At 49.2% G+C, this 20,280-nt stretch overlaps 1 protein-coding gene across 7 annotated transcripts in view; it reads left to right on the top strand.

Moving 5' to 3' along the window:
- The window catches only part of AGAP1 (ArfGAP with GTPase domain, ankyrin repeat and PH domain 1), a 557,152-nt gene that overhangs the window by 341,363 nt on the left and 195,509 nt on the right, over positions 1–20,280 (top strand). For all 7 annotated transcript variants that reach the window (XM_060015879.1, XM_060015878.1, XM_060015876.1 and 4 more), the window contains one exon: positions 10,485–10,589. In XM_060015879.1, the coding sequence (XP_059871862.1) occupies positions 10,485–10,589 (105 nt within the window). The remainder of the gene's footprint in view (positions 1–10,484; positions 10,590–20,280) is intronic.

Here is a 20,280-nt window from a genome sequence, read left to right as displayed (position 1 = left end):
GCAGTGGTTGGGAGTCCGCCTGCTGATGCGGGGGACATGGGTTCGTGCCCCGGTCCGGGAAGATCCCACGTGCCGCGGAGCGGCTGGGCCCGTGAGCCATGGCCGCTGAGCCTGTGCGTCCGGAGCCTGTGCTCCGCGACGGGAGAGGCCACAACGATGAGAGGGCCCACGCACCGCAAAAAAAAAAAACAAACAGGCATTTATTTTCTCACAGTCCTGAAGCCTGGAAGTCTGAGATCAAGGTGATGTCCTCCTTTGGAGTCCTCTTGCCTTGGTTTCTGGTTGGCCATCTTCTCCCTGTGTCTTCACATCATCTTCCCTCCATGTGTGTCTGTGTCCGAATCTCTTCCTATAAGGACATCAGTCCTTCTGGGTTAGGGCCCATCCTACAGGCCTCGTTAGCCATAGGTTCTTTAAAGGCCCTGTGTCTCCAAATGCAGTCACATTCTGAGGTCCTGGGGGTTAGGACTTCACAATAAAAATTTAGGGGGGATATAATTCAGCCCAGAGCAACCATTATTCTAAGGGTCCAGGTGATGCTTGTTTCAGCAGAGGTTATGGAAGCCCAGAGCCCAGCTTCCATAGAGTGCTAGAGTGTAAGGGGGTCTTCAGCAGGAGTAAGGGGAGGATGCAAGATGGGAACTTGGGGGAAAAGAACAGAATTTGCCAACTTTAAATTAAGTCAGTTGGGACTTCCCTGGTGGCGCAGTGGTTAAGAATCTGCCTGCCAGTGCAGGGGACACAGGTTTGAGCCCTGGTCCAGGAAGATCCCACGTGCCGTGGAGCAGCTAAGCCCGCGCGCCACAGCTACTGAGCCTGCGTTCTAGAGCCTGTGAGCCACAGCTACTGAGCCTGCATGCCTAGAGCCTGTGCTCCACAACGAAAGAAGCCACCGCAGTGAGAAGCCTGCGCACCGCGACCAAGAGTAGCCCCCGCTCACCACAACTAGAGAAAGCCTGCGCGCAGCAATGAGGACCCAACGCAGCCAAAAATAAATTAATTAAATAAATAAATTTATTTTTAAAAAATAAAGTAAATTAAGTCAGTGGCTGCCAATTGCTTCTTCATGGTTCCAGATCCTGTAGCAGGGCTCAGCAACCTTCTTCTGTGAAGGGCCAGATAGCTAGTGTTTTATGCTTTGCAAGTCACGCGGTCTTTCCTGCAACTCCGGAGCTGTACTGGGTGAAAGCAGCCCTGTGTAAGAATGGACACGGCTGCGTTCCGATGAAACTTCATTTACAGAAAGAGGCAGACGATTCGATTTGGCCCACAGGCCAGACTTTGCCAGCCCCAGTGCTGCCGGATTCCCAGCGCTAGCAGTCTCTGCAGGGTGCACTGGCGTTGAGATTCCTGTTGACATGGGGATGAGCCCAACGCTCAGGATTATACATCCAACGCTCCCAACAGGGAGTTTGCTGATGTCGTCTCGGTCCCACGTGTAAGTGATGGAAGGGTGTGAGGGGAGGCAGGCACAGACGGCACCCCCTGCAACAGGCACTTCTGTGCGTGGATCTCCACTCCTTTGGGTCCAGTCACACTCTTGGTAAAGTGTGTATTTGTGATCTGCAAGGGACAGCTTAGCGTAATGAGAGAGCAGGAGCAGGATGGAGAGAGAAGTTTCATGCTGGAAGGGTGGGCTGTTGGCGGAGACACAGCGGGGAGTGACACGCAGCCGGAGGGGCTTCTGCAGGAGCCCCTGACAGGGGAGAGTGTCCCTGTGCCTTGTATGGTCGTCCGACTCCTGTGCTTCCCCAGTTTCTAATGATGAAATGGACCACTCACCCAGATGCCCTTTCCTAGTTTCTTTTTTTCTTTCTTTAAGTCAACAAAGCATAAGTAAACCACAAGTATAATACATGTTACAGGAAAAATCTTGATGGGAATAAAGGTACTAAATGCAAATGTGAAAATCGAATGATTGGTGATCTTACTCTTTGGATCTCAGGTAAAGATGCCAGCTTTTCTCTGCGACATTTTAGAAATTCCATAGAAAACCTTGAACTGCTATCATGAGAATCTACTCAAAAGTACTAAGAACGTGAGTCATAAAGTCACCGAGGCGCCCTTAACAAGTGTTCACTGTAGAACCAAAGCAGGACTCAAACCACACTTCCTTTTTAGAAGCAGAAATGCTAAACATTTCTGAACCTGTGTGGAACGTTTCAAACCCTGGAAAAACTATCGTCATTTTAAACTTGGTAATTAGGAAGCTGTTGGCACCCCCTCAAGTGCAGCAGGATAATTCAATTTGTATCACTGCTGAATCACACATGGCCTCTCCTTTGCTTTCAGTCAGATGCATGCATGGCCTCCAGTGGCTGTTAAAGCAGATGAGAAATGCTGCCTCAGAGCAAAGATCAGTGCTTCGTGTCTGTCGATGGTCTGATCTTGCCGTGGCGCAGCCTGCAGCTGGCTGGTCCTCCGTTGCCTCGTAGGACCCTGGCTGGCTGTTAAATGTTCCCCCGGTGTCGTGATGATCTCTGTGCTCGCAGACACCAACGCCACTGGTCCCTGCAACTCAAAACAAAGACTGATTTGCCTGCTTTAGACCCCCAGTGTCTAATGCAATCAGTAAATCTTTGTTGGTAAATAATTGCTATCGAACAGGGTTTTAATATAAATTTATAAGTGGTGTTTTATCACAGCTTGGGGCTGCAGCGGGCACTGAGTGATGGATTTCAGGTAGCACTTACATTCATTACGTTAACTTTGTAAGTTATTTAAAGCTTGTACCCTTAATAACATTGCTTTTGGCTTTCAATGACCACTTGGGACTACGCAGAGAATACACATGACTAATAAAGAGATTGCATCCAAAAGACAATTCTACTCTTTGCTCCACCATAGAAAAAGTTCCCTGAGCCAAAAAAGCAAGAAATGCCTGCCTAGAATCTGATGTTTTGGTTGTAGATCATTAAAAATCAGTCTTTCTGATGCATCAGTAAATGAATGAGGTGGTAGGAATTAGGTCAACGTTTGCCATTTCTAAGTAAGAGAAGAGGACTATTTGAGATGTCACAAAGCCCTTAAATTTCTTACTATGCAAACTAGTATAAGATGTTAAAGCTTTGAAATTGGTCTGGAGGGTGAAATGACTCACTGGGAGGTGGTGTACCTTCCGGTTATGGGTATAGACTATCGCTCCCGGCTCGCCCCACTGCACTGGTTATCTGTTGCTGGTAATTAACCCAAATCATAGTGGTTTAAAACAGTAACCATTTTATTATTGCTCGTGACTCTGTGGGTCAGGAATTTGGAGCAGGGATGTTGGGGACAGCTCGTTTCTGCTCCACAAAATGCCTTCTAGGGCTGAGGCATACAAGATGATTTCTTCAGTCACATCTGGTGCCTCAGCAGACGTGGCTCCTACGGCTGGGGGTTGACGCCAGCAGGTCGACGACCGTCGTGTATCCAAGACCCCGATTCTCCTCCATGTAGTCTCAGGGTCTCTCCCTTCTCACTGTCTCCCTAGAAAAGTGGTCCAGTTTCTTCCAAGGATGCGAGGGCTCCCAAGGGCACAAAAGCAGGAGCGTCCAGGCCTTCTCGAGGCTTCAGCCGGAACAGTAGCATCATTCCCACCATATTCTACTAGTTGAGTTGAGTCTGAGGGCCTGGGGTGACAGAGTGAGCTGAGTTTTTGAGGGTTATCTTTGGAGACTAGCTACTTCGATCTGCCCTCCCACGTGCAAAATACCCTCACCCTGTCCCCAGATTCACCAAGTCTCATTCCATCATGGCATCTGGCTCAGGCTTGAATCCAAGATTGTCATCTACATCAGGTGCACATGTAGATGGGGCTTCTGGGATATGACCTTTCCATCTGAAGACCAGGTACTCAAGGGACAAGTTATCATACGCATAAACACACACGCACGCACGCACACGCTCACGGTGCTGACACCGGCGCAGGAGAACCACAGCAGGTACCTTATTCCAAAAAGGAGGAGAGGGACAGAACACCTGTAGATATCAGTGGTCCACGGCACAGGGTATGTTCTGCTCCTAGGGACATCCTCCTTGGCCCTGGGATCTGCTATCTGAGTTATCCTTCCTTCTCCATAAGAAATGGCCTGTGTACAGCTATATAGTTTTCTCAGCCTGTACTTGGGTTGAAAGCCCAGGGCCTCTTTTCTCTGTGCTTTTTATTTTATTTTTAATAAATTTGTTTGTTTGTTTATTTTGGCTGCATTGGGTCTTCGTTGCTGTGCACGGGCTTTCTCTAGTTGTGGCGAGCGGGGGCTGCTCTTCGTTGCGGTGCGCGGGCTTCTCATGGCGGTGGCTTCTCTTTGTTGTGGAGCACAGGCTCTAGGTGCACGGGCTTCAGTAGCTGTGGCACGCAGGCTCAGTAGTTGTGGCTCATGGGCTCTAGAGTGCGGGCTCAGTAGTTGTGGCGCACGGGCTTAGTTGCTCTGTGGCATGTGGGATCTTCCCGGACCACGGTTTGAACCCGAGTCGCCTGCATTGGCAGGCAGATTCTTAACCACTGCGCCACCAGGGAAGTTCCCTCTGTGCTTTTTAATCCAAAGTGGTGTAATTCCTTTAAAAGCCTTGTGGGTGTCCTTTGTATCAAATTACAAATTTGGTCCATTAGGCAAAAGCCAATCCCCAGGTTCCTGTCTCTGATCCATAGGTCTTCTGGTAATGGGAAAGGTCTACCTGAAATCTTTCTGAGTTCTCAAGAAGGGGGTCTGACTGCCACACTCTTGGTGGGGTCTTTATTCTGAGATCATATCCCCTGCCATTCCCTGGATTCGATCTTTGTTCTGAGGCCAGTTCTTACTCTCAGAGTTTTCTACTGCAGGAGAAGCTGGGATAGAGAAACAGTTTTTCTCGTGGTCTGGTCCAGTGAGGTTTTTAAATCAGAAATATTTTTTCTAATTCTGCTTGAAAACTACCTTGATCTCCTCTCCCTCCTCCCAGACTCATCAGAGCAGTTAGCGTGTTTGGCATTCTGCTCGGAAATCTTAGCCAGGTCCGTGCAGGGGTTCACTGCGCATCCTGGCTGTGCTGCACGTTCCCACAGGGAGCAGGTCTGCTAACTGTCCGTCCTGCCAGCACACAAGGCGGACCCCTTTCTCCAACCTCAGGGAGCACTTTCCTCACGGTCCTTCCAGCTGTTCAGTCCCTGCCAGCCTCAGCCAGCTGCCTGGTTGCAAGCCAGGGACATGTGTTTTTGATTTTTCTTACAGCAATGCAGGACACTAGTTCTGTTTTTCTAGTCTATTTTTGCCTAACACTCTACCCCAATCCCTAATGATTTGAAAAAACTATTATTATTTCTCATAGTTCTGTGGTTCAGAACTATGGACAGAGGACAGCATGGCTTCTTGGTCAGAGCTCCCCAAAGCAGAAGCTGCCAGGATTTCTTAAGGTTTAAACCCAGTGTAGGTAGCATCACTGCAGCTGCTACTGTTGGTTAAAGTGAGTCTCAGGCACCCCTGAGTCAGTGTGGGCTGATTTACACAGGGACACGAAGCCTGGTGCACTGGAAGCTGTCTTGAAATCAGCTACCAAGCTGGCTGTGTGAGTTGGGCAAGTTACATAGCCTCTCTGTGCCTCAGTGGCCTCATCTGTAAAATGGGGAGAGTCATAGTAATTACCATCAGGTCATCATAAGCTTTCCGTGAGTTAATACTTACCTCTAAGGCTCTTCGAGCAGCATCTGGCTCACAATGAGCCCAATATTGTTTTGAAATAAAAAATTTTAAAAACATGCATAAGCCATACGAAATTCAAATAAAGCATTAACTGTAATTGATGTCTACGCTGGGATAGCTGGTCCACAAGAAACGATCTTAAACAGGAAATCGTTTTTACATGTACAAAAGTGGCATCTGAAAGATAGACCAAGTATACATTTTGACATTCCGCCGTGTGGTTTTGCCCTGGGTCACACAGAATCAAAGAGACTTAGAATCAGAAGGGCCATTTACACTCGCTGATGGGAGCTGCCCACCCGTGTGTCTCTGGCAGAGCGCCTTCCGGCCTCTGTCATCTTCTAGCTTGTGGGATCAGGGCTTCGTGTCCTTCAAAAGTTTAAAATGAACTATTTTTAGGGTTTTCCATTTTCCTGGTAGTTAGAGTAGAAATTGTGTAAGTCTGGGATGGCAGAAGCATGGGGGATCCAGTCTAGGGGCTCAGCCTGCAGTGAGGGGCTGCTAGCATGTTAGAGCATCCTGCTTCATCGGTAGAAGTTTGTCCTAAAGGGAGGTGATAGGTTCTCTCCCTTCAGCACTTTGGGGGATGCTACCTGTGCTCAAGAGGAGAGTCTCACCACGTCAGAGCGCTGGAACCTTTTGCTTTGGGAGGAGTCTGGGGCTAAGAACGGGCTTGGCTGTGTAGCTGTGTGACATCTCATTGGGTCTTTGTGGCAACTGTCCTTGGTCCCTGAAAAGAAGGGCATGCTGGGCGCAGGCTGCACTCCAGAGTTACAGACCAGGCCCGCCCCCCAGAGGGCAGCGAAGCCCTGCTCAGGCAGCTCTAGGGGTCCAGGCCCATGGGTTCACTGTCCCCAGGGATTCTTGAGCAGGGTGACCCCGGGCAGGGATCAAGCACAAATATTGGTCTAGCAGATTCAGGATGGAATGGTTTGACTTCCAGAGTCTCCTGTGATTCTGAAATTCTGTGATTCCCACTTGATACAAATACTCTCTAAAAATCAGGGTTCAGAATTAATTTAAGAAAAAAAAATGGAAAGAAAGCAAAAGGAAACACATCTTTAATCCACAGAAGCTGTTTCCTGAGTCTCCTCGTTTGAACTTCAGGTAAACCTCTGATTATAGAAGTTCATCCTGCTCTGCTGCCTCCCACGCCCTCGACTCATCAGAGACCTCGCGTCTCGTCGTGTTTCTCAGGATGGGGCTCTTCTTACTATTTATGGAGAGACCACACGGTTTGCTGGTTTCTCCTAGCGTTTTGCATGACCTTTTCTAAAGGTTCACACATGTAAGTGCAGAAGTGGACCCTGACGTCCAGAGCTGTGGGCATTAATCCACAGCCCTGGGCTTTCCCAGGACTCCCCTTCCAGGAAGTGCAAGCCTGTGGATGGCTGTCGTCTGGGCGATAGGATGGAGGTCCCACGTGGCCCAGCTGTGGGAGGGCCAGCACCTTGGTCCAGACCCCGCTACCGCCTTCTGCTAACTCTTGGCCGGAGGTCGCAGACACAGAGGTGCCCGCGTCTGGCCTGCAGACGTGTCAGGTTTGGCCTGAATTACACGCAGATGGTGTATAATCCGTTGCTGACATTCTAAAGTAAGGAGCCGTCACTTAAAGCTCCAGTTTTTCTTCTTCTCTTGGGTCATCAGGAAATCTGGAAACGCAGATGCGGACCCTGCGTTCCCTGCTCAGTCCAGGGCGCCGTCCCTGGACCGTTGGCTCCGCTATGCGTCGTTGACCTTCTCCACCCCATCAAGAGGTCTGGCCTTCTCCACTTGCAACAGCCTGACCACCTGCTTCCTGGGATCTTTTAGTAAAGCTGGAGATTTGCTTCCATAAATCCTCGTCCCGGTCTCCCCTCTCTCCAGGACACAGAGTTTAGGGCATTTTCAGGGTACTCTTAAGACTTGCAAACAGAAACCCCTTCCTCTGGATCCATATACAATGTATTTTCAGGAACAGATTTGAATTTGTTCACGTTAGAATGGTGCTTATCTGTTCTTTCACTGCGTGAATGTAAAATACCAGCCCGAGTGCTACGGGTATTTTATATTCCCTTGCGATCCTGGATTCTCAGTGCCCTCTCCAGAGAGGAACCAGACTGGAGGTGCCTGCCAGGATCCTGGGTGACCCGCCGCTCTCAGGTTTGGGTTTTGTGCCCTGGGAGGATGAGCTGGTGCTTCGAGACTGAAGGCTGTAGGCCAGGCAGTGGTGGGGACACTGGTCAGTTTGACCATTGTGGTCACTGCCCACAGGCCAGAGCTTAGCAGCCCCGTGTAATGGCAGGAATGAAGAGAGCACGGAGGCTGGTCCTGTCACTTCCCATCACTAACGAGCTCCCTTACCTCTGGTCAGAGTACACGTCTGTAACGAGGGAGCCGTCGTAACTGCTACCCCTGCCCTGCTTCCTATGGGGAGCGAGTGAGAGAGAGAAAAATGCCGACACTTAGAAACGCATCAGCACCTGCTAGCGCTCAAGCCACTGAAAGAAAAGTGTGCCTTCCCTGGTCCAGCTCTGCCCAGACCAGCAGCTGGGCGACCCCCTCTTGCGTGCAGCATGACGTGGGGAGCCAGGCGGCCAATCGGTTCAGTCTCTACTGCAGCCTTGGGGTGGGCTGTGAGGGGTGGGCTAATAAACCCAGCTGGGCCAAGACTTAAGGGCAGAGATATGGTTCCTAGGCCACCAGGGTGCTCAGGTCTGCTGAATGGTGCAGCATTTGAATAATCAAGATTTGGATTTGAATTTTTTTTTTTCCAACAAGATTTGTCAAGACTTGGATTTTTTTTTTTTCAACAGGACATTAAGTTTTCCTAGGACCAAACAAATTGGCCTAATTTAATTTCCCAGGAAACTATGACGTCGTCTCTTCACATGGCCTCCTGATAAATTTTCCCTTTATTCCCTTAAGAAATAAGTCTTTATACCTTTCACCGGGGAGCGTAGGATTTGCTCTTGAAAGTGCCCACGTGCTAGCTGAGAGACTTCTGTACGTCCCTCTGCACGGAGCCCCGGGGTGTGACCTGAGGCCTGCATTTCGTTTGAGGCCGGAGGAAAAGCTTTCTGAGGCCCAGGGCGGCTCTCTGCTACCAGTGACACGTAGTAACCCCAGCGCCTGGTATTGTTGGGATTCCAGCTAAAATGGATGGTGGTGGGAAAATGTGAGCCTGCAGGAGAACTTGTGTCACGTTTTATTATGCTAAGTTTTAATATCTTAGAAATCCCACCAGGGAGGGACATTTGATGATTTTAAGTGTTGCTTTTTCATTGTCACTAATTCATTGTCACCAGTGGTGACCACCCCTCTCCCACTGGTTCTTACTATGTCCTGGAACTTGCGTCGCCTTGGTTTGTAAGTAAAATTTTCCTCTGGGCCTGCTTCCCTTTGTTGGTCTCAGTGCCATGTTTGGTGTATATTGGTTGAGATTCCAAGAAATCAAGGTCTGCAGCTTTATGTCACGTGCTTTCTTTAAGTAAGAACTTGGAAAGAAATGCTCTTCCAAAGGTTTACTTGTGGGTTGCCTCAAACTTTGAAATATTTTCTTTCAGCGACAATAAACGTTTGTGGTCGGAGTCCCGAGTTGGTTCATAATCCATTATATTTGTAAACTTTGGTGTAAAACTAATGTCACAATATTGGTAGTTAATTGGAACTTAATTCTATTGCATAAAAAAATGCTTACTTGATTTTTTTCTTGTATTTTGGTTCCGATCAAGAGAGTCAGGAGGTGGATGGAGGCTGGTAAAAATTCCCAAGGGGACTCAGGATGCCTCTGCTTCTTTAAGATGTCGGATTCTATCTCAAACTTACAACATTCTTTCTGCCTCCATCTGGGTGAATTCAGTAGCATTAGTCTTATGCGTTCTCAGTCATAATCATCATTATGTAGGTTTATAAATGGGCAGCAAGAGGAAGGGCAAGGAAGGAGGTTCTTCTGTTTTCCTTCTTTTCCGTGAACAGGGGTTAGACGAACCCAGATGTGAAAGCTCAAGTTGAAATTGACTGAGTACGGAAGGCGCGAAGCCCCAAAAGGGAAAGAGGAAGTGCAAAGTCGAGGTGCTGGGCCTGGCAGAGCTCAGGGCTGCCTTCGGTTTTCTTAACTCAGGAAAACCTACAAACAAGGCAGAAGGTTTGCTGGGAATTGGTAGTTAAAACAAGCATAAATTCTCATCAGTCATCTAAGGAAGACTGGATCAAATATACTTCAGAAGTGTGTTGGTTTCCAGTTTTGAATGGTTTTCAAGAAGCCCTAATGTGATTTCATTAAAAATGGGTTAAAGGAAATTATACACAGTTCATCTATTGAATGCCGTTGCTAAGTTTGCAAATGGAATTTCATTTTTAATAAATTCAGATCTGAAATGAAAAACTATAAAAAAATGTTATGTGTAAATATCATAAGGTAAGAATATGGTTACTGTCTTAATTTTAGAAAAGGAAATGCAGGTTCCTTTTTAATACCTTTAGGGGCTCCATGTGCTTGTAACTTAGCTATAAGAAAAGGTATGATGTGGCACATCAGGACGGTTTGTATCGTATTTGTTGAACCAATGGCGTATCTTAGCACTCATTAATGGCAGAAAGTTAGGTTCTACACACACATACACAAAAGGAAGTTGGTTGACTATAAATATATCGTATGAAAAAGAAGGGAGAAAATCAAATGACCAGGCTAAAAATGTGTCATTTCCATTTTAAGATGGCATAGAGAAAATGAAAGTTTAACAATTTAAAAATTACCTATGTGCCTGCTCTTTTTTTTAAAAAAATGGACCCAGGACTTTATAACTTATATTTATTCATTTCTGTCTGCCTCCTTTTTCCTTACAGGGCATGCTGCTGAAGCGAAGTGGCAAATCGCTGAACAAAGAATGGAAAAAGAAATACGTCACCCTGTGTGACAATGGTGTGCTGACGTATCATCCAAGTTTACACGTGAGTATTGCTCCTTCGGAGAAAGTAGCAGGTGTTGGGCTGGAGGGGCAGAGGGGGTCCCAGCACAGTCACCGGCAAGCCTTTCAGCTCTGTTGGAGGTTAAAGTAGTATTTAAATGAGACTAAAAATGTTAAGTGAGAGTAAAGAGACAGGAGCAAGCGGTAAAAGAGAAAGGAGAAAAAAAAGAGATCTGTCTGAAAATCTAGACTGGGGAACCCAGGGTCCGCTTGAGCCGCTGAGAACCAAAACAAGAATTACATGCAATTCATGAGTCAGTTTTTATTGTCCGATAAGAACACATACCGGTTTGTGAGGCAAGTTCGTTTTCTCTGTAATAGAATCTCTTATACTGGTGATTTTTATAAGATAGATTAAAAGACAATTAATTTCATCACTGGGGGGAAAGCAGACATTCCACCCACGGTGAGCTCTTTCAGAAAGTGGTAAAACCTGAAGACGGGGTGTAATGCCTATTCCAGAACGACACATTCCCTGAATCCTGCGTGATGTTTACCTGCCTTGATGTAGACAAAGGCGTAGATTAGAATATATAGTATTAGCTGGTTGTTTGACTATATCACAGTGTTAAGCTTTTCATTTTAAATACTTTAAAAAACATTGCACGGTGACTGGCAAGAAGTTAGAAGTAAACGTACTGCAGAAGATGAAAATCCCCAAATACGCTCTGGAAAACGTGACTGCTCGCGTTTTGGGGTGTATGTCCCCAGCCATTTCTACACTCTGTGCTTCTTCCTTCCACAAGCATGCAGCCCCCCTGTGCACATGGCATGTGGCCTGCTCTCCTAGACGATGCAAGATCATAGGCACCTTCCCATGTCAGCAAATGTATGCCACCATTTTAAATAGTTATATAGCATTCATTCTGCACGTGTGCCCTAACTGACTTAACAGCATCTCCAGAACAGACATCTGGCAGGAAATTTCCATTTTGAATGATTTTTGCTGTTGTAAGTAACTCTAATCAGTGTCTCCTTTTGACACTTCTGTGTCCTCATCCATTTCCCGCAGATTCCTAGCCGTAGCCTTCCTGAGTTGAACAGTGTATGCTTTTATGGGCTTTGGGTATGTAGTGCCAAATTCCTGGAAAGACGGTATCCGTTCATCTCCTCTGGCTTTTTCCCCTGCACCCTCAGGAACATTTCCCTTTTTCAGAAACCTTTCCAATAGGATGGGTAACAGACGGTACCCTCGCTGTGTAATTTGCTTGCTGGGGTGAATTGCCCTTTTCCCTCTTGTCTTACAGCAGTGGCTTCACCTTTCTGAACCGTGTTCAAAAGCATGTTTCTTTAGGTGTCTCTGGTGTGTTTCTCCTGTCGATGGAATGCTTCCCATGCTTCATCTTTAAGTAGACTTTTGAGATATATACTCCTTCTTTTACAGAGGAAATCCCTTTGTGCTTGATTTATTTGGGGTTATTTGGCGAGTAGAGTCCGCCTGCTTCTCCAGTGACCTCCAAATCAGAGACTTAATACCATCCCATGAGGCCTGCCTGTGGCAGTCCTGTCCCTCTCCAGGTCTTTGGGGTTCTCTCTGCAGAGCTGCCCCATCAGCAAGGAGGCGGCCCTTTTTCACTGGCGTAGTTCTTCCAAAGACCCCGTCAGAGAGCGAAGCCTAATTATTGACCCATTTGCTTTATGTTACTTAGAGGGAGACGTGCAATCACCATCTTCTTGCTGGGAAGTAAAAATAAAGTGAGATCTGATTGACGATGCATCTTGTGTCACCTTACGCTCACCTGCTAAGCTCACGTGCCATCAGAGGGGCATTTGCTCCTACTTGCCAAGGGGGAAAGATGATAACAACAAAAGATGGTACTGGAACATTCCTGTAGGAGAGCTGATGCCCACATACTTTTCATCTCAACCGCTTGGTGATGTAATCAGCGTCGGTTCTTCAAACATTCTCCCACACAGTCTGCTGCTTCTCACGGCCCTCAGTGCCGTCTTTTTTTTTTTTTCCTATGTGTGCATGGATATTATTGGAATCCGGCAAAGGAGCACAGTGGGGCTTTGTTATGTAATTGTAGGGCAAGCAAGAGCCAGTGTCATTTTAAAGTGCATTTCAGTTAACGCCAGTCTCTTGGGAACTGGAATTATTGATGCAGGGACACAGTTCCCTAAGGGAGTGGCTTAATCTAGAAGTGGATCTGAATTACTGGAGCATGACGGGGTGGCATGGCCTTCATTGTAATCCTTCACCGATTTTGTCTATACAGCTAAGCTTTGGGTGAAGATATATTTTGAGTTTTGAGTTTCAGGTATATTCTCTGGCAGGTACCTGGAACGGATCTGTCCTAGTCGAAGTTGTTGGGAGCTACAGATCCCCAGCAGCTGAGTTAGACTGGCCTTCTTTGGTTCCAGATGGGAGGAGGTATTCAAGGGGATGTCCAAGGGCAGAATCCTGACTTTCCTTAATAAGAGATTTGGGAGCATGCAGATGTGTGGCTAACTCAGGTCCCAGAGTTCTGCGTCATGGAGAACGGGTCTGGAAAATTTCAAAGGTGATAGAACCAGATGGTCTCCAACACTGACCACACTATCACTCCCTCCCTGGGTTATCTCCGAGATGTATTATGGCAGGAGGACCGCTAAGCTTACTGGCTACTTGTGCTGAGGACCTAAGTGGTTAAATGTTGGGGAAATCTTGCCCAGGTTGGTGGCTTTGGGTTTCAGTACTGTCGGTCATCACCCTCGTACTGGCCATGGAGCAGGGGACCTGCATTGATCTCAAGTAGCAGAACCTACAGCCTGTTCCTCTCCAGGGAGCCAAGGAAAAGAACTTGGCTAAACAGCCTGACATTTTCAGATACTTTTCTACAAAGATTGTGTTTGTCCTTTTGGTGGAATAGCTGTGCCAGCTCCCGTGTATCCTCGTAACTTTTGACGATGAGGTAATTTATTTACCAAAAAGGAAACTGGCATGCTTTCTGGAGCGTGGGATTCCAATAAGGTAATGCGCCTGTAATGGGGTGGGGTTGGGCGTCTGAGAGCAATAGGCTTGAGATACACAAAACGTGTATCATTCAAACAGATGTTAGGTGGGGCCTGTAGCAGCCCCAGCGGCCCCTTCAAAACCAGCATTTACCTGTGGCCGTGTGGCTCTCCTCTTGGTGGACAGGCGTTCATTTCCTGTGCGCACAGGCACTGCACACGGACTGCATCAGGCTGGACCCTGACTCTATCACGAGTCACCTTCGACGTGGTGTCCTGCTGAACCCAAGGATCTCGGCGGGGTCTTGCACACCAGGAGGACTGGAGCAAGAGTAAACGACTGAATCAAGCTTGTGGGGAAACAGGCCAGCGTGGTGAGGGCCCTGAATTGTTCTACTGCAGTCAAAGTGCGTCACCTGCAGAGTGTTGCCTGCATCAGAGAGCGTGGTCTGTAAGGCTGGACCCCCTCTGCAGGGGCTGATCTAGACGGCTCCTTCGTTAGCTAGCCGATTTAAAATCCCAGGTGACCACCCTGACCAGTGTCCCTGGACCGGCAGGCAGGCAAGGCCAAGAGTTTATGACAGGGTACGGAGTTTGCTGCTGGCCCGAGCGGCCTGCCCCACAAGCCTCTCCTTCCCCAGCCTTGCCGCATCACCCCCTCAGCTCCCCTGGGCTGCCAGCAATGATGGTTTTCTCAGATGTTTTCTTGGACAGGATGCTCCAGCAGCACTGGGCTCTACCTTTAACTTACTTCGGGCGCTGTGGAAGCGGGAGACTGACCACTTCCTTTAAAAAAAAAAGGGGAGCTTCCCTGGTGGCGCAGTGGTTGAGAGTCCGCCTGCCGATGCAGGGGACACGGGTTTGTGCCCCGGTCTAGGAAGATCCCACATGCCGCGGAGCGGCTGGGCCCGTGAGCCATGGCCGCTGAGCCTGCGCGTCTGGAGCCTGTGCTCCACAACGGGAGAGGCTGTGACAGTGAGAGGCCCGCATACCGAAAAAAAAAAAGATCTCCCAGAAGAGGTCATTTCTACTGAGGGAAACAGATACGGTTTCCTCATTACACAGGTGTCTGTGGAAGTGTTTATGTAAAGATCATCCTTTGGACCCGAACCACAAGTTTCAATCCCAGCAGATGTCTCGCACGCGTTGGTGGGGTAGAAAACAGACCCAGCCTTTGGACAAAATAAACAGTCAGTGTGTGGCCCCAGCTGTGTGCCCAGCTTGTGGAATCCTAGCAGGATGACATGCTCTGGCTTGTCAGAAACTGGGGCTTAAGAAACAGGCTGGCAGTCATGAAACTGGGGGGCCTCAGCTTTGCAGCCGGCAGTGGGGTTGGTGTGAGACCAAGTTCACCGAGTGCTTGGAATGGGTCAGCTGCCAGGGAGTCTGACGCTGGTGCCCCTGGATGGCCTGTCCCCTTCAGAGCTCACATGCACAAGATTAATAGAAAGGGACCTCGGGTGGTGTCCCCAGGACATCACTTCCCACTGGTCACCGCAGCTTCAGAGTTCCCTTCTGGCACACCCTTTCCCAGCCACATCTTCTTCCCAAGCCCTCAAAGTCGGCCCAGTTCGATGGCATCATCCCGGACGTGTCTTTCTGGTTTTCACCCCAAGCCTCATCTCAGCTCCTACACAGATTATTTAGGGGCCCCAAATCCTTGGTCCCTCTGACACACAGCTTGGCCTCATTCTGCCATTTCTGTAGCACAGGTGTCCCTAAGCCTTCCCTGTACCGCAGATAGACATCATTGAAGGAAGCTTTTTCACCCCAGGCATGTTTCCTGTTGTTGAAAACCTTAAACACTTCTCTTAGGGAGGAGAGACCCTCTCCGGGCAGTGGAGTAGAATCGCCTGTGTGTGGCCAGATCATACGAAGTGATCATCTGGAAATGAGAGGGAAAGTGGGCCAAACATTGATCCCACCCAGACGGAGAAAGTTCCCTACAAGTTGATATCAGCGATGCCTCTGGACCCCAGATTTACTCACTCTGTGGTCCGTGAAGTCTCAACCCCACCCTTCGCCCACTGCCACCCCTCCTGGCCTGCTTCCGCTCTTCCCCAGGGGCTCGGGGGCCGCCAGCAGTGGCTGGCTTGGGCTCATGGGGTCCCCCTCCCTCCTGCATTGTAGGTAGAGAGGAGGAGATGCAGGCATAGGAGGAAGAAGTGATGGTGGATTTCAACCTAGGTGTTCCTAAAGATCGGTGGTTCCCGCGCTGGGGAAGGATAGCCGTGCGGTCTGATGGCAGGGGCAGAATAGCTGGGCAGAGCAGCCGGTGGGGGAGGACTGAAGGAACCCACAGGTCCGTGGCATTGTCTCTGTAACTGAGTGTATCAGCGCCTGGTCTGTGGTGGACCTGGGCTGCCACCTTTTCAGAAGGTGGAACTTGCCTGCGAAGCTTCAGCTCACACATCCTACCCTTCTGCATACAGTCAGGCTTCATTTCTTCTCAGTGTGCGTTTTAAGGTAGACATCGAGAAACTGGCTGCACAGCGTCTGCTCTGGAAATCCAGAGAAAGAATCCTTTAACTGCAAGGGCATGCTTGCTGTTACTGTCTTCTCAAGATCACTTCAGACTCTTAAGGGTGTGTGCGTCTGAAATTGTCACCAGGAACCCCTAGCGAATGGAGGCTCGCAGAGTCAGTTGGACTTCTAAGGACAACCCCATTCCAAGTTTGGAGTTGCTGGGTGGGATCAGTTTCATGGTAAGACGAAGACCCGGGCTCAGAAAACAAGCCAGTTGATTTGATTCGTCTTTCTTTCTCAAGATGCTGTTATTAAATTAAATAAAACCTAGAGCGCAGTTTAGATAACACATAGAAAACTCAACCGAGATAACGAAGCTGCTTTGGCGTTGTAGAGTATCGACTGCCCTGGTTTTCCTAGGATGCAGGACGTCCAGTGCCAAAACCTGGGAAGTCCCAGGCAACTGGGAGAAGCTGGTCACCCGAGCTTCAGCACTGACCAGCTTAACTGCTCTTTCATCTCCACGTGGCATTTTGCAAAGACAGCCCTAAATATGTAAATAAGACTGAAATAGTAAAAAGCAAGCTGTTGGGCTTCCCTGGTGGCGCAGTGGTTAAGAACTCGCCTGCCGATGCAGAGGACACGGGTTCGTGCCCTGGTCCGGGGTGATCCCACATGCTGCGGAGCAACTGAGCCCGGGCGCCACAACTACTGAGCCTGTGCCCTAGAGCCCGTGCCCCGCAACAAGAGAAGCCACCGCCATGAGGAGCACACGCACTGCAACGAAGAGCAGCCCCCGCTCGCCGCAACTAGAGAAAAGCCTGCGTGCAGCAACGAAGACCCAACACAGCCAAAAATAGACAAACACACTTTAAAAGTAAATAAATAAATAAAAAGCAAGCTGTTGACTTCTGCTGCTGCTCCGTGGTCTGTATTTTTTTGATCCTCGGAGAAAATTGTACAACTACAAGACCTTTAAAAAGCCCTACCTGCTTAACTTTTTGCGGGGGAGACCCGTCTTAGTGTCCCGAGGTTTTGTGACACTTTGCTGGTTTCTAGTCTGGGTGGGTGAAAGGCAGCCTGTTCTGAGATCCTTGAATTCCCTTTCTATGGACTTGAATGTGAGCCTTAGGGAGCACCTTGATAGAGAAATGGAGAGGATAATGAGAAGGAACTTGGACCTCGGGGCTGCACAGTTCAGCATCGCCACCCATTCATCTTCCGTGTCGAAGGAGCTGCCGTCGAGGGCACAGCTGAAATTCCTGCTGGCAAAGGGGTGTGGGGGGGGATTCCTAAATGGACTTGTAAGAGTTCTCTCTTGGCCGCAGGTCAAGCCAAGGACTTTATGGTGCCCAGACCAGGGGGGTTCTCCCAGCTTCCTCCTGAGCACACGTGGCAGGTGTGGACAGCCCACCTGGCTGACACGTGCTTGAGTTGCTCACACTTTTGAAATCCTCCCTCCTGGATTTCTTTCCCATTCTGTATGTTGCCTGAGTTATAGCAGCAGCTGGGGTGCTGTCATTTCTCCCTGCCCTGCAGAACTGGGCTTTTCCTTCTTACAGGACATTCATTCCTAATCAAATGCCTTAGACTCTCCGGCTCCACAAAGCCTTGGATTCTGCAGGTTGCTGACATTTCCTTGTTTTTTCCCCCATGGACTTGAACTCTGAATTGTCATCGGAATGCTGATTGCAGTATGTTTCTAGTTTCAAAGTCAGGCAGAAAAATCCACTTGTTTACTGATACTGATGCCAAAATAACAAAAAGATGTGAGATGCTTTCCTAAGTAGGTATGCTTCTCAAAAGAAATAGTTAAAGGTGAAAAGGAAGATACCATTCGTTGTAAGAACAACTCTTGCCTGTACCCACTGCTGGTAAGTGTCATTTAAAATAACAATCCTGGGAATTCCCTGGCAGTCCAATTGTTAGGACTCTTCCGCTTTCACTGCCGAGGGCCCGTGTTCAATCCCTGGTCAGGGAACTAGGATCCCACAAGCTGCAAGGTGCGGCCAAAAGTAAAAAAAATAAAATAACACAATCCTCACATAAAATGGGGACGTTTTACTTGAGGATTGAGGATTCACTAAGAGTCTGTCCCTTCAGCCCGCTGCACACCCGTGAAGGGAGACCCCTATCTCTTGAGGCGGTGAATTGAGTTACACTCGGAAAACCTCTCCCTTGTTTTCCCCAGAACATCGCAGAAGCCAGGCTACAGGGCTAGACAGACAGATTCCAAGCCCAGATTTCCAGATGTAGAAGCTTTGAGTCATGGAATGACTGATAACCCTGAGAGAGAAGTCAGGCCTCCCTTTCTTTCTGAGAAGATGCTGTCTGGCGTGTCCTGGCTGTGCCACACCGCGGCAGTCGACCTGCATCATTCTGTGATGAATGATTACGGGATCTTGCTACCCCCGTAGAAGCCGCAGTGCCGGAAGCCGTCCTCGGTCTGAACGTTCCTCTCCAGTCTGGCTTCTCGTGTTTCTGGTCTGATGCTCGTCATGCAGGTGGACCTTCATGCCCTTTGTCCGCTGCAGGTACACCTGGTTCCCAGGCTGCCCACCTGTCCTGGCGCCTCTCGCGTCTGTACCGCTTCGTCTAGTGTAGCCTCACCGAGGGCAAGGACTGTGCCCAGTCCCCCGTCTGCCCAGGGCTAGCATGGGCTCAGCACACAGGCCCGTACGTAGGGGCCACGTGGCAGGGAGCATGGCTGCTCAGTAGCTTCATGTCAAGTCTGTGCTCCTAGGGCCCTGGGCTCCAAACCTGTCCTTGGTGATCCTGTCTCTGCTTTAAAAATTCTGGTGAGACTGAGACGGAGAAAGCCACCCACATTGCACAGCTAGACCTCCCTAAGAATAGATTAGCTTACGTCGGGGTCGGAAGAGAACACACACACAAATGGCATGATACGGATGCCATAAAATCTTAGAAGAGTGTTGGAACCCAGAACAATCCATGTAGAGGAGGTTAGGAAAATACGTAGGTATCAGGGAGCAAAGGTCTGGAGCTGTATGGCAACAGATGAGCACTTCTGTTCTCTCGTCTCACTGCCTGTTTAGACAAGTGGGAAAGGGTTTGTAAGCGGTACATCGGGCCGCGACAAGTACATTGGACCGCGACAGGTGTTTCTGCAAGAGTTTCTCAGATGGCAGGAGACAGCTCTGAGAAGCACTGAAAATCCCAAGTGTGTCTCCTGCTTCTGGGCCTGAAGGGATAAGCCCTGTGTGCGGGGCTTTGTCGAGGATGGGACAGAGGCTCACGTCCTTCAGTCTCCAGCATTCTCTGCTTCCCCAGAAGCAACCACAGGCCCTTTATCCAAACGGATCCGTTTCAGGGCAGACCTGGCCTTTCAAGCCAGTGTTGTGGGAATCACCTCAAGGATCCGGAGGTGTTGATTTGTCCACCTCCAGGCGTACTGAATGCTCTGCCTTTTCCAGGGCAGGAACCGAGGCAGCTTATAGCAGGCGCTTGATGGGAGAGTGTGTTCTTAAATACACCCCTCTCTAGTCAACGTAGGAGCATAGGCTCTTATGTTTATACACACATGGCTCTGGGCGGAACTTCATGCAGTGTGTTTTATCTACAGAATGCGATCAAGGTGTGTTGCATCTCTGTGGCCTCCCAAACTTCATTACCTCCTTCCGTCTTATAGTTCCTTCCTTCCTTGATTTCCAAGGCGTTCCGTCAGCTTCCCCCAACGCCCCCCCCCCCAAGTCGATACCTTCTGGTTGCAGGTGGACAGAAGCAGCCATGGACCGGGCCCCCTTATTTGTGGTTTCGGCTCCTGACATGGCCCCATCCCCTGTGGAGCCCTGGGACTGGGCGGCTCCCTGGAATCAGGAGGCCCCTTTCAAGGTGATTGCTCTGCTGGCCTCTCTTTCTCGATACCGTAGTCCCTGGGAATTCATCAGGAAGACCTCAGAGGTCACAGCTAGAGAGACGACTTCCCAACCCCTACCTGTCCTGAACTTTCAGAACTGCACGTCTGCTCAGTTCTCCTAGAGTGGTACCTGCCCATCGCGTTTCCCAAAACCTGTCTGCACAGTGCGGAGGAGAGCAGGTCTTCCCATGATCCCTCACTTGTAATTCACGTCACACGTTGATTTCCGTCCCTGCATTTGTTTCTTTTAGACGTTCTGTGCCGAGAGGATTCCTGCTTCACTTCAGACGGCGTCCTTGCTCCCTAGCAGGCCCCTCCGGGCCTCACCTGCTCCCTCAGTCTCCCGCCATCCCTCCTCCACAGCTCTGGTTTTCTTTTAGTTCCTGGCACTGGCCGT

This window comes from Delphinus delphis, chromosome 7, assembly GCF_949987515.2.
Source record: "Delphinus delphis chromosome 7, mDelDel1.2, whole genome shotgun sequence".
NCBI lineage: Eukaryota > Metazoa > Chordata > Mammalia > Artiodactyla > Delphinidae > Delphinus > Delphinus delphis.
The sequence above is the reverse complement of the archived record's forward strand: the minus strand, read 5'-3'. Positions and strand labels throughout refer to the sequence as shown.